Genomic DNA, 23,711 nt, shown 5'->3' with positions numbered 1-23,711 from the left:
ATTTTAATCAAATGTCATTTGAAAGCATCCAGCGCATGCATGAAAGCAGAGTTTTATGCCGGGAAGCTGACAAAGACAGCCATTAGATGGATTGAGGTAGAATCGTTTAAGGACATGGAAACACACATAATAGAAATGATGGCAATAAAAGGAAAAAATGAAATCAAGCATTTTCACAATGTAGCAATTACTACATTGATGACGAAAAACAGCCTAGCAAAAGGGATTCAGTCAGTCTAACGCTGAGAAGCACCAGTATATAAATGGAGTTTGTTGAATAAACGCCAGAAATCCCACATGTGGCTGCAACAACAGCAGGGAATAACATGGGCAACATGGTGATGCGTGAAAATGTTGACAAATCCTATTCACAGGTCATTACAAACAAGGTCCTATCTTCAATCTGACGAGCACTTTAGGAGGATGGATTTCATATAAAAAAAAAAAAACATTCTTCATACAGAGATTCAGAATCAGTAAAAAAGAGAATAGTACTACTGACATTAAATAAAAGGCAGTTCCTCAATGTACCCGCATGGTCTAATGCATTAAAGGAGTCATGAACTGAGAAATCAAAATTCCATTGATCTTTTGACATATAAGAGGACACTGTACAATAAAAACATCCTGTAAGTTTCAGAACTCAAATCTTTCTCATTACTCTAAAAACAGCTTATATTGAAGCCAATCTGCCAAAATGACAGGTTGTGGAATGTGCCACTCTATGATGTAATAGTGCGGCTAAACACCACCTCCACAGAGGAAGATCAACGCCTGCTTCTACATCGCTGCCTCTTTAGCCCCGCCCACCGATTCGGGCATGTAATGTAATTGAGAGCGGCAAACGCAGGTCTACGCAGAAATCAAACGATAAAGACGCTCCAAAGAAAACAAGACGCTGTGCAGTGCCAAGTTGTGGTAAAACACAGTCTTTGCATCGCCATGCTTCTGATCCTAACATTAGGAAAGAGTGAATGAACTTTAGTTTTAATGAAGTTCCAGACCGAGTCAGCAAGAACTTGGTCCTTTGTTCACGTCATTTTTCTGTGGATTCATTTACAAACAAAGCACAATTCGATGTGGGATTTTCAGAAAGATTGAAACTAAAAGACAATGATGTGCCAACTTTATTGGATTTAGCAGTAATGTCGCACCACACAAGTGTGAGTAACTGTTTCATTAAGAGGTCACTATTGCTTTGTCTGATGTTGTTTGATATGTACGGAGTATTTATGCATTTTTAACCTAAATCACAGCAGCGTTCAAAGGATGTACTGTCAAACATACACAACTGTTAGCCAATCATAGCAGTGGCCATTTACCAGAGCCGATCCTCCCTATACGCAATACGCACATTGCGTAGGGCCCCCAAAACACCAAGGGGCCCCCTTGCTCTCAAAGATGGTTTAATTTTTGTTTTATTTTTTAATTTGGCCAGCATTTATGAAAACATGAATGATAATTTATTTTAATGTGGTGTGCTGTCGCCCTTTCTATGTAAAAATCTGTCAAATCATGTAATCTAAATGTCGTACAGTCTTGCTCGAGACTAAAAATAACGAGTTGAAAGCACACCGAGCTGCGGAAGAGACACTGTTTCTTAAGCGCTTTCCACGAGCGCGATTCGAGACGAAGTGAAACACGGACACCCCACACCGCCGCCGCCGCAGACATGGCGTGAGACATGAGGGGGTTAAAAACAAGACAGAAAATAGCCTATTACCTTCTAAATTATGTTTTTTTTAATGTAAAAATCTTGATAAGGGACCTCAGAGAACAGTGCAAAATAATAAAAAAGGCAGCTCATGACCCCTTTAAGCTGTGAGATAACTTTTTTCCAATGGACACTACAGACATGTTTCAAAAATCGCAATTCTTCAGCCAACTTCCTTTTGAGGATTTGTGATTACTTTGAAGCTTTTCTATCCACCCCCAAAGTTCAGGCTCCTTCTCAAGAAAAGAACTGGCAGAAAATCCAGAAAGAGATGCCAGGTATTGTTTCCCAGTTTATAAAACATTTTTGTACAGCCGAGCAGCATTGTGTAGCTACAGTACGGACCTACCACCATGTCGCACTTTACTGTATTTTACCCCATGTCACAAAGACAGGGTTTGAAATGTCATTTGTATTATATCAGTGAGCCGCAGATGAGAAAGGAAGAAGAGATGACGTGAGGGGCGAGGTGTTGGTGGGCTGCAGACAGCTCCCGGGAGCCATGGCAACAGCATTCACATAATAGCTGCTGCTCTGCATCAGGTGGAGATGCCACGGAGAGAGCAAGGAGGAGGACGAGAGAGAAAAGCGAGTATGATGGATCTGCAAATGAACCCCTGAACAAAGCTGAATTATCCTGAACTGATGCGGCCCCCAAAAGACAGAGTTCAAAATGCCTCTGGCAGACTCTTCAGACCACATGTGACTCAGCATTGTTAGTGTTCATCTCAGAAAGTGGTCCGGAGGTCTATTTTTGTGGCCTCATACTGCTGTGCTTCGACCCAAAAGGGGAAAGGCTGTGGGCAAACCATAGTGTTGATCCAGACCACGGAGTCCCCGCAAGCCCAAGTCCGTGTGAGTCCGGCCCTCACGAGGCATGGTGGCGATGGCAGAGGCCTGAGGCTCGACAGGCAGGTTGTTGTGGTTAAGGTCCATGGTGGACAGGAGGTGCCCCAGTGAGTCCCAGCGTCTGGCCGAAGGTAGGCGTATTAGGGAGGAGTAGCCACGTTCTGGAAACACGGTCACAGGGGCCATCTTGCTGGTCTCAGACTCCTGGTGCTCCCTGGAGGACCTGGATGAAGGTTTGGTGTAAGTTCCTCCCCTGGGGTCCGCCAGAACCTCACTGTAAGGGGGCGGTGGGTCCTCCATCAATACAGCCTCTTCGTAGCAGGGAGGTTTTCCAAAGACATCGGTGTCTGCTGAGAAAAACAAACGGTTCACTAAAGAATGGAAAGTACACTGCAAGCTGCATCAAATGTACAAGTTTTTAGTGGTAAAGTCCTTCACATTTACACTTATAAGAACTTTTGCCTCGTGACCCCAAGATAATGTGGCCCTTTCTTTTTCCAAGTCAGCCCAGACAGCTTATCAGATAAAAAAAACCTCTGCATGAAGTTATCAGAGGACATTAGACAACATAAATGAGGACTCTGTATATTTTATCAGGAGAGGGTAGAAGAACTGAAGCTTTTATCATTTCCTCTAAGGTCACCTCTCACTCCTAGATGAAAGCTAGGATAGATTTTCTCCTGTGGAGGGAAGTGATAAACCAGCATATTGAGGTCAGAGATAAGAATGTGATTGGCTGTGACTAGGCAGTGTTTTCCCCCCTATCAGCTGTGCTTTTGCCAGAATGGAAGATGAAAGCCAACTACAAAAGTCCTAGAGGCTAGCAATGCCATGTGGAAGCACTTAGCTTATAGGCTCTTCTTAATTATCATGTGTTCTGATATAGGACTGCAGCAAATGGAGGTGGTGCTTCTTAAACTGCACTACAAACCCAACTTGCGGAAAAACATATTTTGACATTTTCTGAGAACAATGCCAAAGCAAAACTCTATGGCAAAATGTGCAAAAAGTTCTGAGTGGTTGTTAGCAGGTGACTAAAGCATTTTGGGTGGTTGCAAGAGGATTGATAGGGTGTTCTGGATAGGTAGCACATTGCTATGATGTTAGTAGGGAATTTTAGGTGGTTTCAAGGATGTTGCTAAAGTTTGCTGGGTTATCAAAAGAGCCTAAAGGGTGGAATACATTTTTGTCCAGATTTAGAGTTTGGATGCATCAATGCTAGCTGCCAAACGTCAAAGTCAGTCTGCAGATTTTGGTCAATTTAGTCAAATTTTGACAGATTTCACAGAAAATTGTATTATGGGCACAGCCTTTTTTAGCTTCAGACCATGATTCCTTGAAGTCAGAGGATATCAAACGTTTGATATTTTGAGCCAATTTTAGAACACACATCGTTTTCATTTGTCATGTGTCTCCTAGCAACAAGACATATTTCTACAATATGTGAGTTTGTTGTGCTCAGAATGACTTGAAACTATGTGTGATTCTCAGTTCTTTAGTGTATGATGCCCAGTTGTTGTTGTTTTTTTAGCCTTTTAGAAAGTCAGCAAGGATTTCATACCTAGTGTTTTAGATGATGTTCAGATTTTAAAAGTTGTGTAGTGCATTCTAGCCTTTTTAATCTCAATCATATTCTGATTCCTAGATATGGCCATCCATACATCCTTCAACCTGTTTGTCCCATGTATGGTCGGGGGTAGATACGGCCAGGCCAGGACGAAAAGTCTAAGCGATGCAATTTGAAATAACATTCATGTTCAAAGCACAAACAGAGTAGAGTTAGTTACAAATGTTTGTCTTAGCCAGCACCACTAACTAAACAATAGGTCAGTTCTAGACACTTTATAGAGTTCAGACCTGCTTATAACATTAACAAAAACTGCATTTATCTTTAATTCTCAAGGACAATGTTACAGCAGAGAGGTCCTTTCTATCGACACTCCTGATTTTATTCTGATCATATTGATATACAATATGAAATACATTCTTTTGTGAAAATTTACTTATCATAGATGGTGGTTTGAAGGTATAATATTATACCTAATATTAAAAGAGTATATTAAAAATCACTGCAGATTCTTTCAAACTTTAGATTATATCAAATACAATTTTCTCATATGGTGCCCAAGGCGTCACAGGGGACATAATAAGCCTGTTGTTGTAAAGTGATACAAAGTCTCTTTAAAGAGCACAATTCTTTCTAGTCCCATGTATGGTCGGGGGTAGATACGGCCAGGCCAGGACGAAAAGTCTAAGCGATGCAATTTGAAATAACATTCATGTTCAAAGCACAAACAGAGTAGAGTTAGTTACAAATGTTTGTCTTAGCCAGCACCACTAACTAAACAATAGGTCAGTTCTAGACACTTTATAGAGTTCAGACCTGCTTATAACATTAACAAAAACTGCATTTATCTTTAATTCTCAAGGACAATGTTACAGCAGAGAGGTCCTTTCTATCGACACTCCTGATTTTATTCTGATCATATTGATATACAATATGAAATACATTCTTTTGTGAAAATTTACTTATCATAGATGGTGGTTTGAAGGTATAATATTATACCTAATATTAAAAGAGTATATTAAAAATCACTGCAGATTCTTTCAAACTTTAGATTATATCAAATACAATTTTCTCATATGGTGCCCAAGGCGTCACAGGGGACATAATAAGCCTGTTGTTGTAAAGTGATACAAAGTATCTTTAAAGAGCACAATTCTTTCTAACTTACTCTTTTGTGAGCTGACTTATTACTCAGACCTTGTTTTAATGTGTGGTCATCCATCCTGTGTGTTTGGCACAGGTTTAAAGGGACATTCTTCACCCATGGCCAGGGATCCACCAACACTGGCAGTCTGCCTGTCTGCCAAAGCACATGATTAGCCCGGCTCTAATGCTGCTAGCTCAATGCTGCACTCGTCTGCCTACACAACACCCCACAAGGCTCACTGTTACCATGTCATACATGAAAGAATGCAGCTCAGCCTGCCCTCGCTGTGTGAGGTGTTTTGAGTGGTACAGCTCAAGATGGACGATCGCTGTTGCTTGAAACACAACATGCTTAATGCATCAATAAAGGGTAATAAAGGTGTAGCATCCTGTGTTTGGTTATTGGATTTTGCTGACTGCTATATAAAAGATGATAATACTAAATTGGATAGGAAAGGTCGCCAAGTTCATTTTGACAAGTTTAAAAAGCTTTTAGGTTTGAAAGTTGTAAAGGCATTATGTACTTTAAATGCTTTAACATCTAGCCTATACACAGAAAAAAAGGGTTTAAAATTGTATCTTTTGGGGTACAACAGCTTGTCCCTGGAGCAGTACCCTTAAAAGGACATATTTACCCCTAATAGGTACATATTAGTACCTTAGAGTAGTAATACGTACCCTTAAGGTACTAATATGTACCTATTAGAGGTTAAAAAAAAAATGTGTACAAATATGTCATTTTGAGGGTACTGCTCCAGGGATAAGCTGTTGTACCCCAAAAGGTAAAATTCTGGCCCCTTATTTTTCTGTGTGTATAGCATTATCGTTAAAGCCATCTATAGGAATTTTAATCAGGTTATGTCTGATTATTAAAGGGGTCATAAGATGAACACTCTTTGGAGTGTTACAAGCTCTTGGTGCATAAAGAAGATCTGTAAAGTTGCAAAGACTAAAGTCTCAAATTCAAAGAGATATTCTTTATAAAAGTTCAGAGTCAACCACGCCTACCTAAAATGCCTCGTTCTAACACGCCCCCACATGTCTACGTCACGATGTGGGAAGATTTGCATAACACCGCCCAAATGTTCTTTTCACGCAAAGAAAGAAGGCACAACTTTTATTCTCGCTGTAGTATTGTTGTTGCCGCTGCCGCCATGTCGTGAAGGCGCTGTGTTTCGCTGTGAAAGCGAAACTACTTTGGTTGGCCTTCCAAAAGAGGACAATAGCGGAGTCCAGCCCGGCGTCATCACATGTGGTTGCCGCAAGCCCGCCAGACGCTCCTTTGTCGAATCGCGCCATTCTCAAGCCTCTGCTCACTCAAGCCGGCCTCCGCATACTCTAAGCCGCGGCTCACTCTAGGCCTCCGGCCTCCACTCACTCAAGGCCATTCGTGTGTGACGCTTTTTCGTTGTGAAAGCGAAACTACTTTGTTTGGCCTTCCGAAAGAGGACACGCCTAGAAATCAGTGGTTAAGTTGTATTTACAACACTGTTCCAGAACACTTCAACCCAAATATTCAGATGTGTGCAGCACATTTTATGGAGGACTGTTTCCTGATCCTGGTAGAGTAGACTACAATGCTGGCTGTTCTGACTCACAGACTGCAAGTACGTTTTTTTATATTTAAAGAATTTGCCACTGACGATTCAAACGTGAGTTTTTTGAGCAGTGTAGAGTAGCACTTGTTGTTTGTCATTTCTCCGATCACAAATGCAGACATGGTTTTATGTCACACTCCAGCTGCACAGGGCATCACAATATGGTAAGGGGCGTAACATTTCCGTCACACGCTTTAGGTATTCGGCCAATCACAACGCACTGGATAGCTGGCCAATCAGAGCACACCTCGCTTTTCAGACCGATGAGCTTTGTAACAATCGACGCTTTTCAGAAAGGCGGGGCATAGAGGAGAAACAATAAATGTACAGTATGTGGAAAATAATGTGTTTTTTTAACCTTAAATCGACACATGGAGCACTAAAGTTAAAACAGGCTAAGGGACTGTGCCGAGTTTAGTGGATGTACTGTAGCTTAAAATGTCTAGTAGGTGTAAGAGTCAAAAAGGTGAAATATATATATATATTTTAAAACCTGTAACCTAAAAATCTTTACAAGTCAACATGATTACAGATGTATTCTCACAGCTTCATAACTATGAGACATTACACATTAGAAGAAAAAGATGTAAGAACAAAATGAAAATGAACCAAGGACACATTACAGTGAAAGAGTATTCACAACTAACCAATAACCAGAAGTTGGAGAAGGACACGTCCAAACATTTGTCATATCAAAGGTTTATATTATATATAATATTTTGAGTTTTATATCCTGCTACAGGTTCATTTTATCAACAGACCTAATAATTCACAAACCTCAAATGTTGATTTCATAGAATCTTTAGGGCATGGCTCATTGAAAATGTTCTTCTGAACCACATCTTCTGAAAATATGGTTGGACGAATATAATTCTTAATTTTAATAGTCCCCATATCTCTGACTGCAGACAAAAATGCATTGGATGATTGAGCTCGTTTAAACATCCTACCTTCAGGGACAGTCCAGTTTGCCTGAGGGAGAGTGTGTGTTACAGGCAGCTGTGGAGACATCATTTGAATGGGTGGGCAGAACTGAGGGGGCTCCCTGGGAGGATATCCCCCTCCAGTGCACTCCAAAGGCTCCATCTCCAGCGCCCGCAGGCACTGTTCCCTCAGCCTCTCTTCACGTCGGCGCTTCAGCTTGCGCTGGGCGAAGCTGCAAAAGCAGCAAAGCATGACAATGAGAGCCCAGATCAGCCAGAAGCCGGCAAAGCACGCCAGAAACGTATAGGTGCCCTGCGACATCACCATGATTATCACCTTGATGAGGTTTGGGCCCTCCAGGATCCAGTGGGAGAATTTAAAGTCTGATTATGTTGTGGAGTTCACTCACCAAGTCTCATAGCTACCATATTTCTCCAATCCTGGAGTTTAAAACCATTAAGAGTCTATCCAAGTGTTTGCGGAGCTCATTTTCTCAAAGTTAACCAGAGGTCAGTTTGAATTGCGTTTCATGAAAATGCAAGATTTCCGATATATTGCAAAAGGGAAACTGAAGAGCCACTTTCCGACGGTCTGCCACTGAGCCTCTTTTACAAGAAGAAATTAATATCTGCAGATGCTCTTTTGCTGACAGCTGGTGCAATGAGGGAATGCTAAAGTCTCACAGTGCCTGGGTCTCCTCCTGTGTTGTGATCCTCCGCTGAGCAGATCAGGGCTCTTCAGATCTCCAGAGGACATCGGCAGTCACGCTGCTCAACAAAGGGAAAGAACATAGAAGGGGGCAACCATCATAAGTTATGAACTTGTCATATTTTCAAAACACAGACCTTTAATATTTCACACACAATAACCCATTTCATAATTAACCTCAGCTGTTCAAGCACAACTCGCACAATGACTTTAGGGGGTAAGTATCAATTTCGTACATTGAGAGAGAGAGAGTAAACAAAGTTTTCCAGAAAGATTGTGAGGAAACGGTGTTAACAGCATGAATTTTCATTTACTAATGTATTTTGAGACGCTTGAACATTAATGATGGCTTTCAACGTGGCACTTCTTCATCTGTTAATGATAGTGCTCTCGACTGCCGAAAAACTCATATGCCATTTTATCAATAAGATGAAGACAACTTATATAACCAGCTCAGATCTGGTCAAATGCTCTATTAAAGCTTTTTCCCCACACACATTTACATCTCTATCCAAATAAGATCTTGGTGACCTTGAGGAAATAGATTCAATCTTTGTCCTGCTTCATTGGCATTTGCTTTTTGGTGTTTCTACAGCATGTGGTCACCCATTTCTGACTGCATCGACATACTGCCTTAAAATTGATTCAGTTATGTCATCTTTGGAGGACATAACCTATAGATTACCTGAAAGAACTACCAGAGCTGCATTACACTGGAGACAAGTATTGATTGATAAATAATGGTTGATTCCTAAAATGTTACCTATGGAAGCCCTGATTCAGTGTCCGTTATGTTTAGCATAACTACCTACCTTGGTAGGCATTCAGTTTAGAGGAATGGTCAGAGAACTCTATTAAACACTGGCTTTTTTTACATGAATGAGCAGGAGGCTGTCATCGCCTCTTACTTAACTGAAGAAGAAATGTGACTTTGTGATAATGGGGGACATTATTGAGGTTAGCCAATTTCATTGATATAAACAAATAATGCATTGCATAATATTGTATGCATCTTTAAAAAAAAAATAGGCTACACAAATAAATACTAGAATCTTCACTATTAAAATTATACAATGTTTTATGATATAACCAAATAGATTTCACACAAGAATAAGAGGTGTAAATTTGTGGTGTAAATTGATTTAATTACAGCATGAAACCGCGTATTTAATGTTTGGTAAGCTTATATCTCCAGTCCTTACAATAAATGAACCAAATCCATCAATAAATAATCCAATGATGGCCGTCGTTTAATATACATGGAATGATGTGCAGTCTCTCAGGTGGGGGATATTTGTGGAAAAATGTGCGCAATTGGAAATGACAGATGGACACTATATTACGAACAGTAGGGGGGAAATAAAAATAAACATAAATCAAGGACATGAAAATGTTAACTTCTGCATCACCACTGAGCTTTTATTAGGCGTATACTACATTCGGTTTTTCATAATACCTTTAACCACCTATAGATTACATGTTCGTAATTTTAAACAAACACAGATGCCTCTAAGCTCGTACTTACATGATAAGCGTCTTCCAGTCACGATGAGTTCATTTTCAGACGCGTGACACCGTTTCAATGGACTGGACGTGACTCAATCCAAATAAAGTTGCGGTAGTTGTCAGAGGCACAGAATGTTAACAGCAGACTCGTTGGTAGAGGAGTGTGTTCTTTCGTGTCTTCACTAATGTTTACCTGGATAAACAGAAAGCGTTTCGAACTCCGCGTCATTCCTCGAGGTTGTGAGGTATTTAATGGACACCTGTAATTGACGCGCGCGCGTCATGAAACACCCACACTGGCACTCCGCGCGCGATGCGCTGCTGCTGTCACTGGGACTCTGTATCAAATTGAGAATAACGGTTCTCCAAACAAACTGACATGATCGCTCCTCCTTTTTTAACTGTTTGTAGAACAAAGCGATCGAAGTGGTACGATTTTGTCTGAATAGGCTTGTTTGTTGTGTGTTTAAAGAGATCAGTAATCTCTTCGGTTGTTGGTGGTGTGACTATTTAATACTACTTAATTATTTTAAACATTAATTTTCACATGGACGGTTGACCTTTAAAATACATTAATTAATAAAAATACACTTCAAGTTTGAATACAAATAAGGCAGTGGAAATGATTTAAGGCTCCAGTGTACCAGTGCATATTCAAGTGTTTCAAATATGACATTTTATATGAATTAAATTCATAAAAATGTATATATTATAGAAATATACATGAATGCATAAGATAAAGACTCTGTCCGGACATATGCCTATGTTTCAGTAACCAAAAAAATGTTTAATATAGAAGATGTTTTGCATAGGAATGAACATGGCCAAGAGCATTCTGTATTGGAAAGAACATTTTCAAGAGCATCCTTCATAAGAGAATACGCTCGAGATCATTTTGCATAGGAGAGAACATGTTCAAGATCATTATGCATAGGAAAGAACATGCATCCTGCATAAGAGAGAATATGTTTACCTGGGAGAGCATGTTTATGTTGTTCATGTATAGGAGAGAACATGCTCAAGAACATTTGAATAGCATAGAACATGCTCAAGAACATTACGCATAGGAAAAATATGCTCTAGAGTATTTTGCATAGGAGAGAGCATGCTCAAGAACATTCTGTACCCGAGAGAACATGCTAAAAACATTTTAATAGGATAGAATATGCTCAAGAACATTTTGCATAGAAGTGAGCATGCTCAAGAACATTCTGTATAAGAAAGAACTTGCATAAGCACATTCTATATAGAAGAGAACATGCTCAAGAACATGTTGCATAGAAGTGAGCATGCTCAAGAACATTCTGTATAAGAAAGAACTTGCATAAGCACATTCTATATAGAAGAGAACATGCTCAAGAACATTTTGCATAGGAAAACATGCTCAAGAAACTCCTGTAGAGGAATGAACATTCTTAAGAACATTTTGCATAAAGCAAAAGCATACTCAAGAACATTCTTTATAGGAGCTTTATATATGCTCGCAAACATTCTGAGAACATTCTGTATAAACATGCTCAAGAGAATATAGGAGAGAACATGCTCAAGGACATTTTGAATAGCATAGAACATGCTCAAGAACATTATGCATAGGAAACATATGCTCTAGAGCATTTTGCATAGGAGAGAGCATGCTCAAAAACATTCTGTACCCGAGAGAACATGCTAAAACATTTTAATAGGATAGAACATGCTCAAGAACATTATGCATAGGAAAAATATGCTCTAGAGTATTTGCATAGGAGAGAGCATGCTCAAGAACATTCGGTATCCGAGAGAACATGCTAAAACATTTTAATAGGATAGAACATGCTCAAGAACATTATGCATAGGAAAAATATGCTCTAGAGTATTTGCATAGAAGTGAGCATGCTCAAGAACATTCTGTATAAGAAAGAACTTGCATAAACACATTCTATATAGAAGAGAACATGCTCAAGAACATTTTGCATAGGAAAACATGCTCAAGAAACTCCTGTAGAGGAATGAACATTCTTAAGAACATTTTGCATATAGAAAGCAAAACCATACTCAAGATCATTCTTTATAGGAGCTTTATATATGCTCGCAAGCATTCTGAGAACATTCTGTAAAAACATGCTCAAGAGAATATAGGAGAGAACATGCTCAAGGACATTTTGCAGAGATAAGAGCTTGATCAAGAACATTCTGTATAGGAGATAAAAATGCTTAAAAGCAATTTGAAAAAGATAGAATCATGCTCAAAACATTCTGTATAGCATTGTTTCCCAACCCTGTTCCTGGAGGCACCCCGGCAGTATACATTTTGGATTTCTCCCTTACCTGACCCATCCATTTCAGGTCTTGGAGTTTCTACTAATGAGCTAAGTTTATCCGGGTGTGTTTGATTAGAAATAGTTTGGATGTTAGTGATGGGGTGCCTCCACTGGGGTTGGGAAACACTGCTGTGTAGATTGCAACAGCAGCCTTTGTTCCTTAAGCATTTTTCCCATTGGGATTTTATAAAGCTCAGAGGTGAATCACAATGTGAATCACAATTCCTAAATTCCTGCTGAAAGACAATGGACACACCATTAGTACCATGCAAAAAGATGCTGTTTGATTGGCTGTGTTATTTACCTGAGAGCAATGTCTGTGTTTAATTTTAGATCTAGTCTCTCTACACACGTCTCACTTTATTTAAATAATTCTGGCATGCTGTGGACACCATCAATGCCTGTGTTCATTTTTGAAAGTCTTGGGCAAACCCTCCTTGAAGCAGTCTTTGTTTTCATTCTGAACAACAGCCTCTCTCCTTGCTGGCCCTGTGGATGAATAAAATACATCAGAGAGTCTGGTTTTGCCTTTTATTTCCAGGCATCACATACACATACATTCTGTGTAAGGCAGTTTAGATACATCAACCTTGAGCTATGGGCTCTCTTTCTTTAGCGAGCAGAATATTGAGATGTCAGATTGAGATGTCAATCTGAAGGGAGCAACTATGCTCAGTTTGAAGGGCACTGCAAATGGCATAGGGAATAGGGGAACATCAATACATCACTTCACAGAAGGTGGAGAGGGAGATTTACTCACCAGTGATTTCGCATCTCTCTAGCACTTTAAGTTTGAATAAAAATAAGGCAGTGAAAATGATTTAAGGCTCCAGTGTACCAGTGCATATTCAAGTGTTTCAAATATGACATTTTATATGAATTAAATTCATAAAAATGTATATATTATAGAAATACACATGAATGTATTATATACATGTTTATTACATGAATGTACAGTAATTTGTATTGTATTTACTTTCAGAAGTATACAGTGGGTACGGAAAGTATTCAGACCACCTTAAATTTTTCCCTCTTTGTTATATTGCAGCCATTTGCTAAAATCATTTAAGTTATTTTTTTTTCCTCATTAATGTCTGAATACTTAGGACCATGTGTTATTTCAGTTTTTCTTTTTTAATAAATCTGCATAAATGTCAACAATTCTGTGTTTTTCTGTCAATATGGGGTGCTGTGTGTACATTAATGAGGAAAAAAAATTAACTTAAATGATTTTAGCAAATGGCTGCAATATAACAAAGAGTGAAAAATTTAAGGGGGTCTGAATACTTTCCGTACCCACTGTATATATCTTCATCACTTAAACTCCTCTAATATGGGCATTCAGTTTAGAATACAATATCACTTTGTATCTTATCTGAACAGTTTTTTTTCTTTTTCTTTTTTATGACCATTTTAAATCTTTTAAATTATTATACATACAATTGTCAATGCTATAGAATATGCATAGAATCAATGTGTAGCATAACATTTTTTGATTAGCCTGCTAGTTTTTCCTACACCCTTTTCCTACATTTTCATGCATAATTCATCATGCATTATATACAGCTGGATCCCCCTGGATCCTAGGTGGTCTCAACTTCATGGCTAGACAAAACTGTAGCACCAAACGAACCTGTGAAAATACAGGGTTGCCAGGTCTACAATAAAATCGCAACTCAAACTCGCAAATCTGTTAATCAGTGTCTCTATAAAAGACTTGGATTAAACTACTCAGATTACTTTAACAATGTCTTTATGTACTTTTTAAAGCATGAAAATGTTCATCATGTAGACTTTCAGTGGATGGAAAAATGAGCAAATATTAAAAAATATTTTCATTTGTGTTATAAAACTGAATGGAAGTTTTAGGGTTTGGAATGACATGAGGGTGAGTAAATGAGAACAGAGAGATGAACATATATACACATAAAGGACTGACTTGTATATAACATAGTGGTAGAGGTTCCATTTACCACATACTATTTACTCACCAGGGCTTAAAGTTTGAGTCATTTTCCTGCATTACCCCACAAGAGAAAGGCAATGTCGTTCATTCTGAATGGGGTAAGTGATTTAGAAAAAATGACACCGTCATCTCGAAGGAGGCAAAAGGTCACTCTTTCTGATTGGCTGACCTCTTTCTGCCTCGTGTGGTGTGCCCTCAATGACAGGAATTGACCCACAGACACTCTGTGTGACGGATCCCATGCCAGCAGACTTAGAGTGTGACACAATTCACCCTTCCTCACAATACAGATACAATCAGTGACACATTGACTCATACACTTGAGACAATGAGAGTCATTGTCCAATGAGTAATAGTAAAAATTTCATCGTCACAAAGGCCTGCTTGCGTTTTTCTCTTTCTGCTTTGGCAATATTCACAGAAATTTAGCATGAGCGTAGTCTTGAGATCAGTGTGAAAAGTAAGCCTGCCACACATTTTACAGGAGCATGACTTCACACTGATTTAGACAGCGTGGCTTAACCTTGATTCCTTGGGAGACAAAATAGTTTCATTCTATTAGAAAGAAGCACATTATTAACTTGTCAAATAAAACTTGTTAATGATCATTAAGAATTGTAGAGAGATTCAAACTTTGCACATTAGTAGATGGGTTATTTGTTGGTCTATAATTTAATGTCTGACACAGTTTTAGCTAGTTCTTCATTAATTTGATCTATAATGTAAACTGAGTAACAAAGGATCTTATTTTCCATGGTTTATTAATATGTTTTATATATACGTATATACGGTGATACTTTTTTCAGGCATCTTTGATGAATAGAAAGTTCAAAAGCACATAATTAAAAAAAATATATATATAAGTCTGTTGTAACAAATGTATTTAATGTCACTTTTGATCAATTTAATGCATTATAAAAACAAAAAATAATACATAAAACCTGGGTACAAAGTAATGTATTAATACTGTTTTTTTTTTTACAGGGGTTTTACTGTATTTTGAATGTTTCGCTGCATTGCGTGTGTTTCAGGAATATCAGCAATATCTGTATAATAGATAATCTCCTGTCAGAAAATTACCAGTATATTTTCCTGTGCCTTTCCCCCCCAGAGTGTACATACATACACTGGAAATACAAGGATCTTTTTAAAGGCAAATACATTTTATTATTCTGTTTTTGGACACACTGGTTGTTGGAAAAATATGCCCAAAAAAACAAAGACAAAGACAAAAAGAACAAAGACAAAATCTATTGTCTTTGTACTAAAAAACATTAGCTTAATCTGTTTGATAATTCAAAGTATTTTCTGAAAGTGCATTTTTACCCACTGCTCGATACAAGATTACTTGCAGATACTTAAGTTGTTCACCGTTTGCTTCAGTTCATGCCTACAGGACTTTGACTTTGTGTTACAAAACACAGGATTTCCTCTGTTTCAGCCATTCAGTTGCAGACTTGTGTTTAGGGTCTTTGTTGTTCTAGACGACCCACTTTCTTTTAAGCTTCATCTTACAGATGGATACCCTAATACTCTTCAAGTACAATCTACAATTCCCTAGTGACTACAAACTGCCCAGTTTCTAATTAAAGGTGGTCAAAATAAATTTATTTATTTATTTATTGAATTTCTCTATTTTATGAAGCTGATTATCATATAAGGTCATATTGTTCTTTGAGCAAAGATTGAACTCTGTATCAACATGTTTAATGAAGCCACAACAAAGTTTCTTGTGCTTTTTGTTTTGTCTGAGTTTTATGTGCTTTATAATTTAAGGACAAACTAATCACAACATCACTCCTGGAAAGGAACTGTTCCTTGAACACAGGGCCATTTCTAGCCAATTTGACGCCCTAGGCGAAATCCCTATTGCCCCCCCCAATTATATATAATATATATATAATTCTTTTCAGACACCAGTTGCTTGTCACATTCAAATTGGTTGTCATAGTAACGACACTAATTTGTGGAGATTCAGTGCATTGAGTGCCACAAATCTGAATGCATTATTTGTAAATTGACTGTTAAGATAAACATTTTGCACAATTAAGTATCTGTAATATCATTGTGTTGCCACTAGATGCCTGTATAGCCCTATGTAACAATCCCTAGTGGCTAAGACATTGCATATAATTTACACATAAATCACACATAAATTAATTGTATTAAATTTTGATTTGGATACTATATACTATACTACTACATATTGTTTAGATATTATCAATGGCTACTTTTTTGTCTTTGATTTTTGTTCAATTCTTTTGTTGTTGTTTCTTGAAACATTGATTTAAAGTGTCAATTATTGCATTATTATTGGGGTCAAACCTATAAAACCCCTTTGTTACCCCAAACTAATATTTGGACAAAAGTGCCACAAATACTGCCTAAACAAAATACTGATTTTGTGCACTTTATTTACTATACCAATATTTTAAATTGGCCTTTGAACTTAGCTTTATTGCATGGCAAAAAAAAGTGTTACCTTGCTAAAGCACTGACAGAGCCCACTGATCTAATGGCGACGTTGAGCTCTCCAAATGCAAACTTTGCATGCAACAATCAGAGGCAGCAATTGACAGCACTCTGATCTAGAGGCATACAGGCATCGTCAGATTGACAGTACTCTAGCCCAATAATGTTGGGGGATCCAGTGGGGGCGGCAGTCATATTTCAGGGTGACTGTGCCACTCTTTATCACAACCCTGCTAAAAGTGCCAGTACGACCACCTAGCTCGCCTATGCCTAGAAACGGCCCTGCTTGAACATCATATTAAGTGAATATCAACTTATAAGCGGTTTGGATTATATGGTAAAGATGACACAAACAAAATGCCACAAGGAGTATATAAGCCCTTGTGTTTTCTGTGTTCTTTGTCTGGTCTTGTCATTCATGGTGGTTTGGTGTTCTCATTCTGTTTCCTGGTTTTCTCTTTCTATTCCTGGATATTTGTTTTTTTAATAAAACTAACTTTGCATTTGGATTCAGCTCTTCTTTGTTTTTTTTTGTTTTTAGTTCACCTGACATTACAGTAACTACATCACCTTAAAATATAATTTACCCCAAAAAGTTAATCTACCATCACGTCTTCTATGTAAATAAGACAGTTAGGCTAATGTTCCTCAAATTACAGTATGTGTCGCATACAGTATCATATTATGTAACAGAAACACGGCCTAATTAATCACTATTTTGTTTTTTTTTACATTTTAAATTTCAACATACAGCGAGAATTAGCCTATTACTTATTGGCTTGCACAATGCTAGCCAATCAGCTTGCTAAATTAGCATTTTTGTTCACATAATTAATGTAGCAGACGCTTTTATCCAAAGCAACTTACAAATGAGGAACACAAAGAATTTATCACAAGAAAGCCAATCGACATGTTAGCTTAGCTACCATTGCTACAAAAGAATAACTGGAAATTCTATTATAATTTACTTTTTGAACAGGCATTATAAATGACTACTTTTTGGAGTCCAAATGGCATAAGATTTCAGGGGAAAATTCCAAGTGACATCCATTCCTAATGTTATTAGACCCTTAAACATGTAGTTCACAACTCGGATGCTTTTCTAATAGCTGTCCCTCAGTACTTCATGTTCACTAGTACAGCCTTGGTAAGGTACAGCAGAAATGTTTTTTCAAACCTTTCATCGTCAACAATCCCCCCTCCCTCCTCGTTCTCGCTAAAGGCCCTTGAGCCAGATGCCATGTCTACACCTCACAGACGGTGTGTGATGGGCTGTTTCACTCTTCTCCAAATGTTAAAAAATCCAGAAGAGTCTATTTGCAGCATATTATTTATTTCTTTTAAAGCCCTCTTAAAGATCGTTGCCCAGCAACAGAGAGAAAGAGTGGAGAGGAGAGCGAGGTGCAAGGGAACGTGGACGTGCATGGATGGTTTGCAGCCATGAGCAGCCTCAACCCAACAGGAGATGGTCTAGCAGAAAATGGCACTCACGATTTGAGCTGCATGTTAAGGAGGCTGAACTGAGACTAGCGTGCTGCATAATAAAAGTGACATTACCTTTCATTAGGATTGGATATCAAGGTATTGAGTGTGCAGATGAAGCCCATCTGCTGTTTATCTGCCCATCTGGCGTAAAAAAAGAAGGGTATCAAAAATTTAGAGACACCATTACTATCAGACTAAGTGTGCAGTAGCGGCCCACTAAAGAGTCCAATTAGGTTCTGTCTGTCTATTACTCTCCTTTTCTAGGATAGTTAGGATAGTTTTTTAAAAAATGTCATCATTTAGTCACCTTCACAGTTCTAAACCTTCATGAGTTTCTTTGTTTTGTGGAACAAAAAGGGAGTTATTTTGAAGAATGTCGGTAAACTATTTTGGTGACCATTGACTTGTGCCCCAAAAAACCTGTGACATTTCTCAAAATCCCTTCTATGTTCTACAAAAATCATAAAGGTTTGGAACGACACAAGGGTGAGAAATGATGACAGAAAGTTCATTTTTGGATGAATTATAACTTTAAGGTGATCATTATATGAAGTACCGAAATATGACAAAAGTTTACATCACTAATACTGAAAGATTTGAACGAAATTCGGATCAGTTCTTAAAGACAAGCTTTGATGTTGCTGCCTTGTCTAAAAGTGTACAACAGTCTTAACATTTTGTTCTTTAAAGGATAAGTAATATCAAGAGTGCTCTTGTTCCATTGTTATTGTGCTATTTCAGAGGAGCCCGAACTCATGAAAATGCGTATAGTACACCAAATAAAAACAGAAAATCGTGGCATTGATGTGCAAAAATTTACTTTGGCGTACATATGATACGTACGCATTTGGTGTGCATATAATACGCAGGTTTCGCGTGCATATGATATGCAATTTGTTGGCATGCATATTCACGTAAATATGATACGCATCTACCCCACACCCCTAATCCTACCCATTGCGTATCATATGCACTCCAAAGTCAATTTCTGGGTATAAACAGTACGCCAAATCGAAACTCGCGTTATTGATACGCACTTTCATGAGATGGGGTTGTTCAGACCAACAACAACACAATTGCGAGGGTCATATTGACTTCATGAAAAAGTTCAAAAAACAAGGATTTAATATTTAGTAACTTGCACAATATTGCAAGTTATTTTTGTCTGTTTTTGCTCCACCATAGAAAATAGTTCCAAACAAATTCAAAACAGAATTGTGCAAGAACTGAATAATTCATTGAAATGACTCATTAAGCCCTTCTGGTGTATTGATGTAACCTGCAGAAATTGTCACTGAAAAATACCCAGACTGACAGTCTGTCTCGGACACACAAACACAGGCAGTGAAATAAACAGTGAAAATCTCAGTGCTCTTGGAACGCTGTTCAGAACTGGAACTTAAAGGTCAGACCAGGACCTTTTAGATATGAACTTTTGATATGCCAAGACGGTGCAAACATATTACTATCAAAGAGAGAAAGTGCAATTCACAATATGGCGGAATAAGCCTTGTCTTCTAAATAAAAGATCCAGTCATCAATTGGTAAAATCGTTGCATCACTGCAGCTGCTAGTAGAATCTCTGGTTTGCCATAGAAACAGTCCGTTTCCTGAGATGCGAGGTTAGCACTACACATGGGTATTGGCTGGCCCAGCCTGAAATATATAAATTTTTAACACTATTTGAGCATTAAAAAACAACATTTAAGGGGCAGTTCATGTCTCATTTTGTAAATTAAATATATCATTTAAATGTGAGTGTGGCAAGCATTTTTTGAGATTTCTGTATTTCTCCATTTAAGCAGATAAGACTAGTCTTGGATGCCTGAAATAGCTACCTGGATACATTGCAAATATGGCCGCCAAGTGAACAGACTTTCCTTGAAAGGGACTTATGGATAAGAACAACTGGAAGTTTAACTGAGGCAGCTGACACATGTGCATTAAAAGTTTCATGCTTGTCCAGTGTCTGCTATTTCTTCTGTCCAGAAGTCAGGATGAATAAACCGTCTTTGCATTTGTTAAAAAAATAGAGTTGCATATCTCTTAACCCATTTTAAGTTGCGTTCACATTTACCTTTAGTCGGCAAATTGCCACATACGGAATCCTGTCATTTCAACAGGCTTGAGGGCACAGATATTTCATCGGGTTTAATTTCCTCATGCATAGCTGTTTGGTTTAAAAGTCACATCTGATGTGAGTGGTCCTTCATGAATTGCTACACCATTGAAAATAGACATAAATAAATAAATGTGCTAATGTCAGACAAATAAGGTGGTGTTAATTGTACAGCAGCTTGGGCATTGCTATGGTGTTGCAAATTGAAGACAGATAGATTTGGAATGAATTCAAATATGAAGTAAATTGAAGAACCACACAAAAACTAACCCCAAAAATTTATTGAAGTTGAATACTACTGCAGAAAAAATGAAAAACAAACAAAATTCTGTTTGTTACACAGAAGACCTGCATGAGAGGCCTTGCGCAATGTACAGGCTTCACAGGCCAGAGACCGACAGCAGAAACCAAACAGAGGGAAAATGAGCATCAGTGCTTTGACAAGAAAAAAACGTTTACTCTACAAACTCCTTCACTGTCATCATCAATACAAATTTACACCAAAGTCTATAAGCAACGTTCCAAGTGGCATGTCTTTTATGCAACTTTAAAATGGACAAACATAGACCAGAAACTTGACATTACTTTATCAGTAAGGCAGTGTACGAATATTAAGCAAATAAAAACATACATAACGATGGCTGTAACCTGAGTGAGAATTAACTATTGAATTCAGCAAAAAATTAGTATTTAATGTGCAATCCAGAAAAAAACAAGACAAGTTTTCATTGCAACAAAACACATTCTTCTGGCCTTAAATGAAAGGGCTATGGACTTCTACATATTATGCAAAAGAAAAGAAAAACTGCTGCTTCAGAATAATACAGATATGTTAAAATCTGTTTTTACAATATTACAATTAAGTCACCATCAGCAAAACAACTCAATAGTAAGTGAAAATAACAAGAGCACATTGACTAATTAAACCTCTGTTAGAAATTAGAGTGGCCAGATCCTCCAGTTATACACAATTCTTTACTCATATTAGCACATTATACACAGTTACAAAAAAATCATATTTGATTCTATAGCCCTCAATGGCATGTTGTTTGCTAATGGAACATGATGCTTAAACTGGCACCATACACTTTGAGGCTTAAAAGATGTTTATACTCTTTAAAAAACAACAACAACAACAGAAGTACTAATATGACACGAGTTCATATCACAGGGTCTGTTTTTATTGTTGACAACTGAAATGAATTAATAACACTGACAAATGTGGCTGGAAGTTTGCCATTTTCATTTTGACATAATTCTCAGTACAAGTCTTGTTTGGTAAGAAATTTTGAGTTTAGCTCCACCACTGCCTTGAGGTAAACATGAAATCTATGATATTGAAATGACTGGCATTACTAATAATAGATAACTTTATTATCAGTGAGCCTGAAGTTCTCCATCTTTCCTCTTAAAAAAGAAACAAACAAACACTGAAAGCTCCCCTAGAACTTAACATTTCACTGATTCAGGGCAAAAAAAAAAAAGGCATTCACTAGTGGTTGTGGTAAAAAATATGGGCACATGCAGTGCAGGTAAAAGCGCACATACACTCTAAAAAAAAATGCTGGGTTAAAAAGGGACAAAACCAGCTATTGGGTTGTTTTGACCCAGCGGTTGGGTTCAAAACAACCCAATAGCTGGTTTTGTTCCTTTTTAAGTTATATTTAACCCAGAATTTTTTAGAGTGTACACTCAGACATACAGCTTTTAGGCACACGTACTGTACATACACAGTTATAAATTCGCAAACAGAAAATATCAGTGCATTGCACAAAAGCAACAAAAAATGTACAACTGTGACAGAAATGATCACTTCACAGTGTTAAAAGCCTGGCTCAGGAAAACATTGAGTCAAACTAAGTTCCGTCTCGCTCTAGATTAAAAATGTTATCATTTTATACACCTTTATAAAGTAGTTATACTTACAAAATCCATTATTGCTAAAAAACAAACAAAAAAAAAAATCAAATTTACAACTGTACAGTGCGGTAGAGACTGGAATGTATTTGAGTTTATCCAAGAGAATTAACGTAAACTGTAGATGGATGAGAAATGTGTTGACAGTCAAGGATCCACCATGTCATTAGCTGATGGTGCTTCCATGGACTTCCTGTTTTACAGACCCTTGAGTTGGAAGGCCACCGATGTTACGCATTCAGCTAGGCTTCAATACAAAGTCCAAAAGCTTTTGCGAGTTACTACGATGTCCAAAATAAGAATTCACAAGTTTTGGGGAAAAAAAAGAAACAATTAACATCCACAGGGCACAGTAATATTTGAGGTAAAACAACAGCAAAGAAAATAGAAAGTGTGTGCACAAAATGCTAAGCTAACTCAAAAACATTTGAATAAAAATCCCTAATGATGAGTACCTTAATACTTCAAACGGCACCTTCTATGAAGATGGAGGACATAAATTGAACTGGTTTGGTCTTAAGTGCATCAATCAAGATCAAATTTACAACAAAGTTCCCAAGACATCATGTTTCCAAGCAACTGAAGATGTAAAGAGCTTATTGTGATTGCAGGGGATATATAACACAAAACAAAACATTTCTTTTTGGCAAATTCATTTTTGTTTGACCTGCATATAAAAAAAAGCAGCAATTAAATTATACGCAGCCCATTAAAATTGCGCATATCTACTTTTAAAACATGAAATAACACTTCTAATGTCTATTAGCATGTTGAACTGTTAAGTGATGTTGACAATGTTTCACACTGGATGCATAAGAAGAGCGATAGCAGTGCGAAAGCTGCGCATATGAAGAGCGGAAACAGCACATGCTCGTTGTGCTTTCACACCGCCATCTGAAATGTGGCTTGTATTCTACAGTAAAAAAAATATCAAGAATGGGTAAGACGAGTGTCGTCCATTGTTTTGCCTGTTTTAGGTGGACTCCTCTGACCACGCTTGTCACATGCTTTCATTTATAATGGGCAGCATACTCTACTGTGATGCTACACTTTTCCCTTCCCACACATACCATATTAAATATAGTTTATAGTAAAATGCATTTTAAACTTAAAGGGTTAGTTCACCCAAATTCTGTCGTTAATTATTCACCCTCACGTCGTTCCAAACCCGTAAGACCTTCGTTCATCATTCTTCACAAATTAAGATATTTTTGATGAATTCCGAGAGTTCTCGGACCCTCCCATGGACAGCAAGGATATTACCACGATCAAGGCACAGAGCCATAGTAAGGACATCGGTAAAATAATCTGTGACATCAGTGGTTCAACCGTAATTTTACGGAGCTACAAAAATACTTTTTGTGCGCAAAGAAAACAATTAATGAACAATTACGTTCTGGGATACTCTCCAAAATGGCGGAAGACGGTAACTCTGGGAGAAGA

General features: G+C 37.8%; 1 protein-coding gene and 1 long non-coding RNA gene across 3 annotated transcripts; both read right to left on the bottom strand.

Moving 5' to 3' along the window:
* Nucleotides 1–1,865: 1,865 nt before the first annotated feature.
* prr7 (proline rich 7 (synaptic)) lies at nucleotides 1,866–10,330 on the bottom strand. Of its 2 annotated transcripts, none has more exons than XM_016246187.1 (3): nucleotides 10,032–10,330; nucleotides 7,825–8,565; nucleotides 1,866–2,913 (listed from the first exon to the last, which is right to left on the bottom strand). In XM_016246187.1, exons 2-3 carry the CDS (start codon nucleotides 8,123–8,125, stop codon nucleotides 2,477–2,479), a joined length of 738 nt encoding a protein of 245 aa, XP_016101673.1. In that variant the 5' UTR covers nucleotides 8,126–8,565; nucleotides 10,032–10,330; the 3' UTR covers nucleotides 1,866–2,476. The 2 variants fall into 2 exon arrangements, with proteins under 2 accessions (XP_016101673.1, XP_016101674.1); XM_016246188.1 differs by having other exon boundaries at nucleotides 1,866–2,910.
* A 10,919-nt stretch (nucleotides 10,331–21,249) lies between these two features.
* On the bottom strand, nucleotides 21,250–23,407 carry LOC107561712 (uncharacterized). The gene is made up of 2 exons (XR_001605895.1): nucleotides 22,044–23,407; nucleotides 21,250–21,900 (listed from the first exon to the last, which is right to left on the bottom strand). It is a non-coding gene; the product is annotated as an uncharacterized lncRNA (long non-coding RNA).
* Nucleotides 23,408–23,711: the final 304 nt, after the last annotated feature.

The sequence above is a fragment of the Sinocyclocheilus grahami genome, unplaced genomic scaffold (genome assembly GCF_001515645.1).
Source record: "Sinocyclocheilus grahami isolate Dianchi unplaced genomic scaffold, SAMN03320097.WGS_v1.1 scaffold788.1, whole genome shotgun sequence".
In the NCBI taxonomy this organism is placed as follows: Eukaryota; Metazoa; Chordata; class Actinopteri; order Cypriniformes; family Cyprinidae; genus Sinocyclocheilus; species Sinocyclocheilus grahami.
Note: the sequence above shows the minus strand (reverse complement) of the source record. Positions and strands in the feature narration are given on the sequence as shown.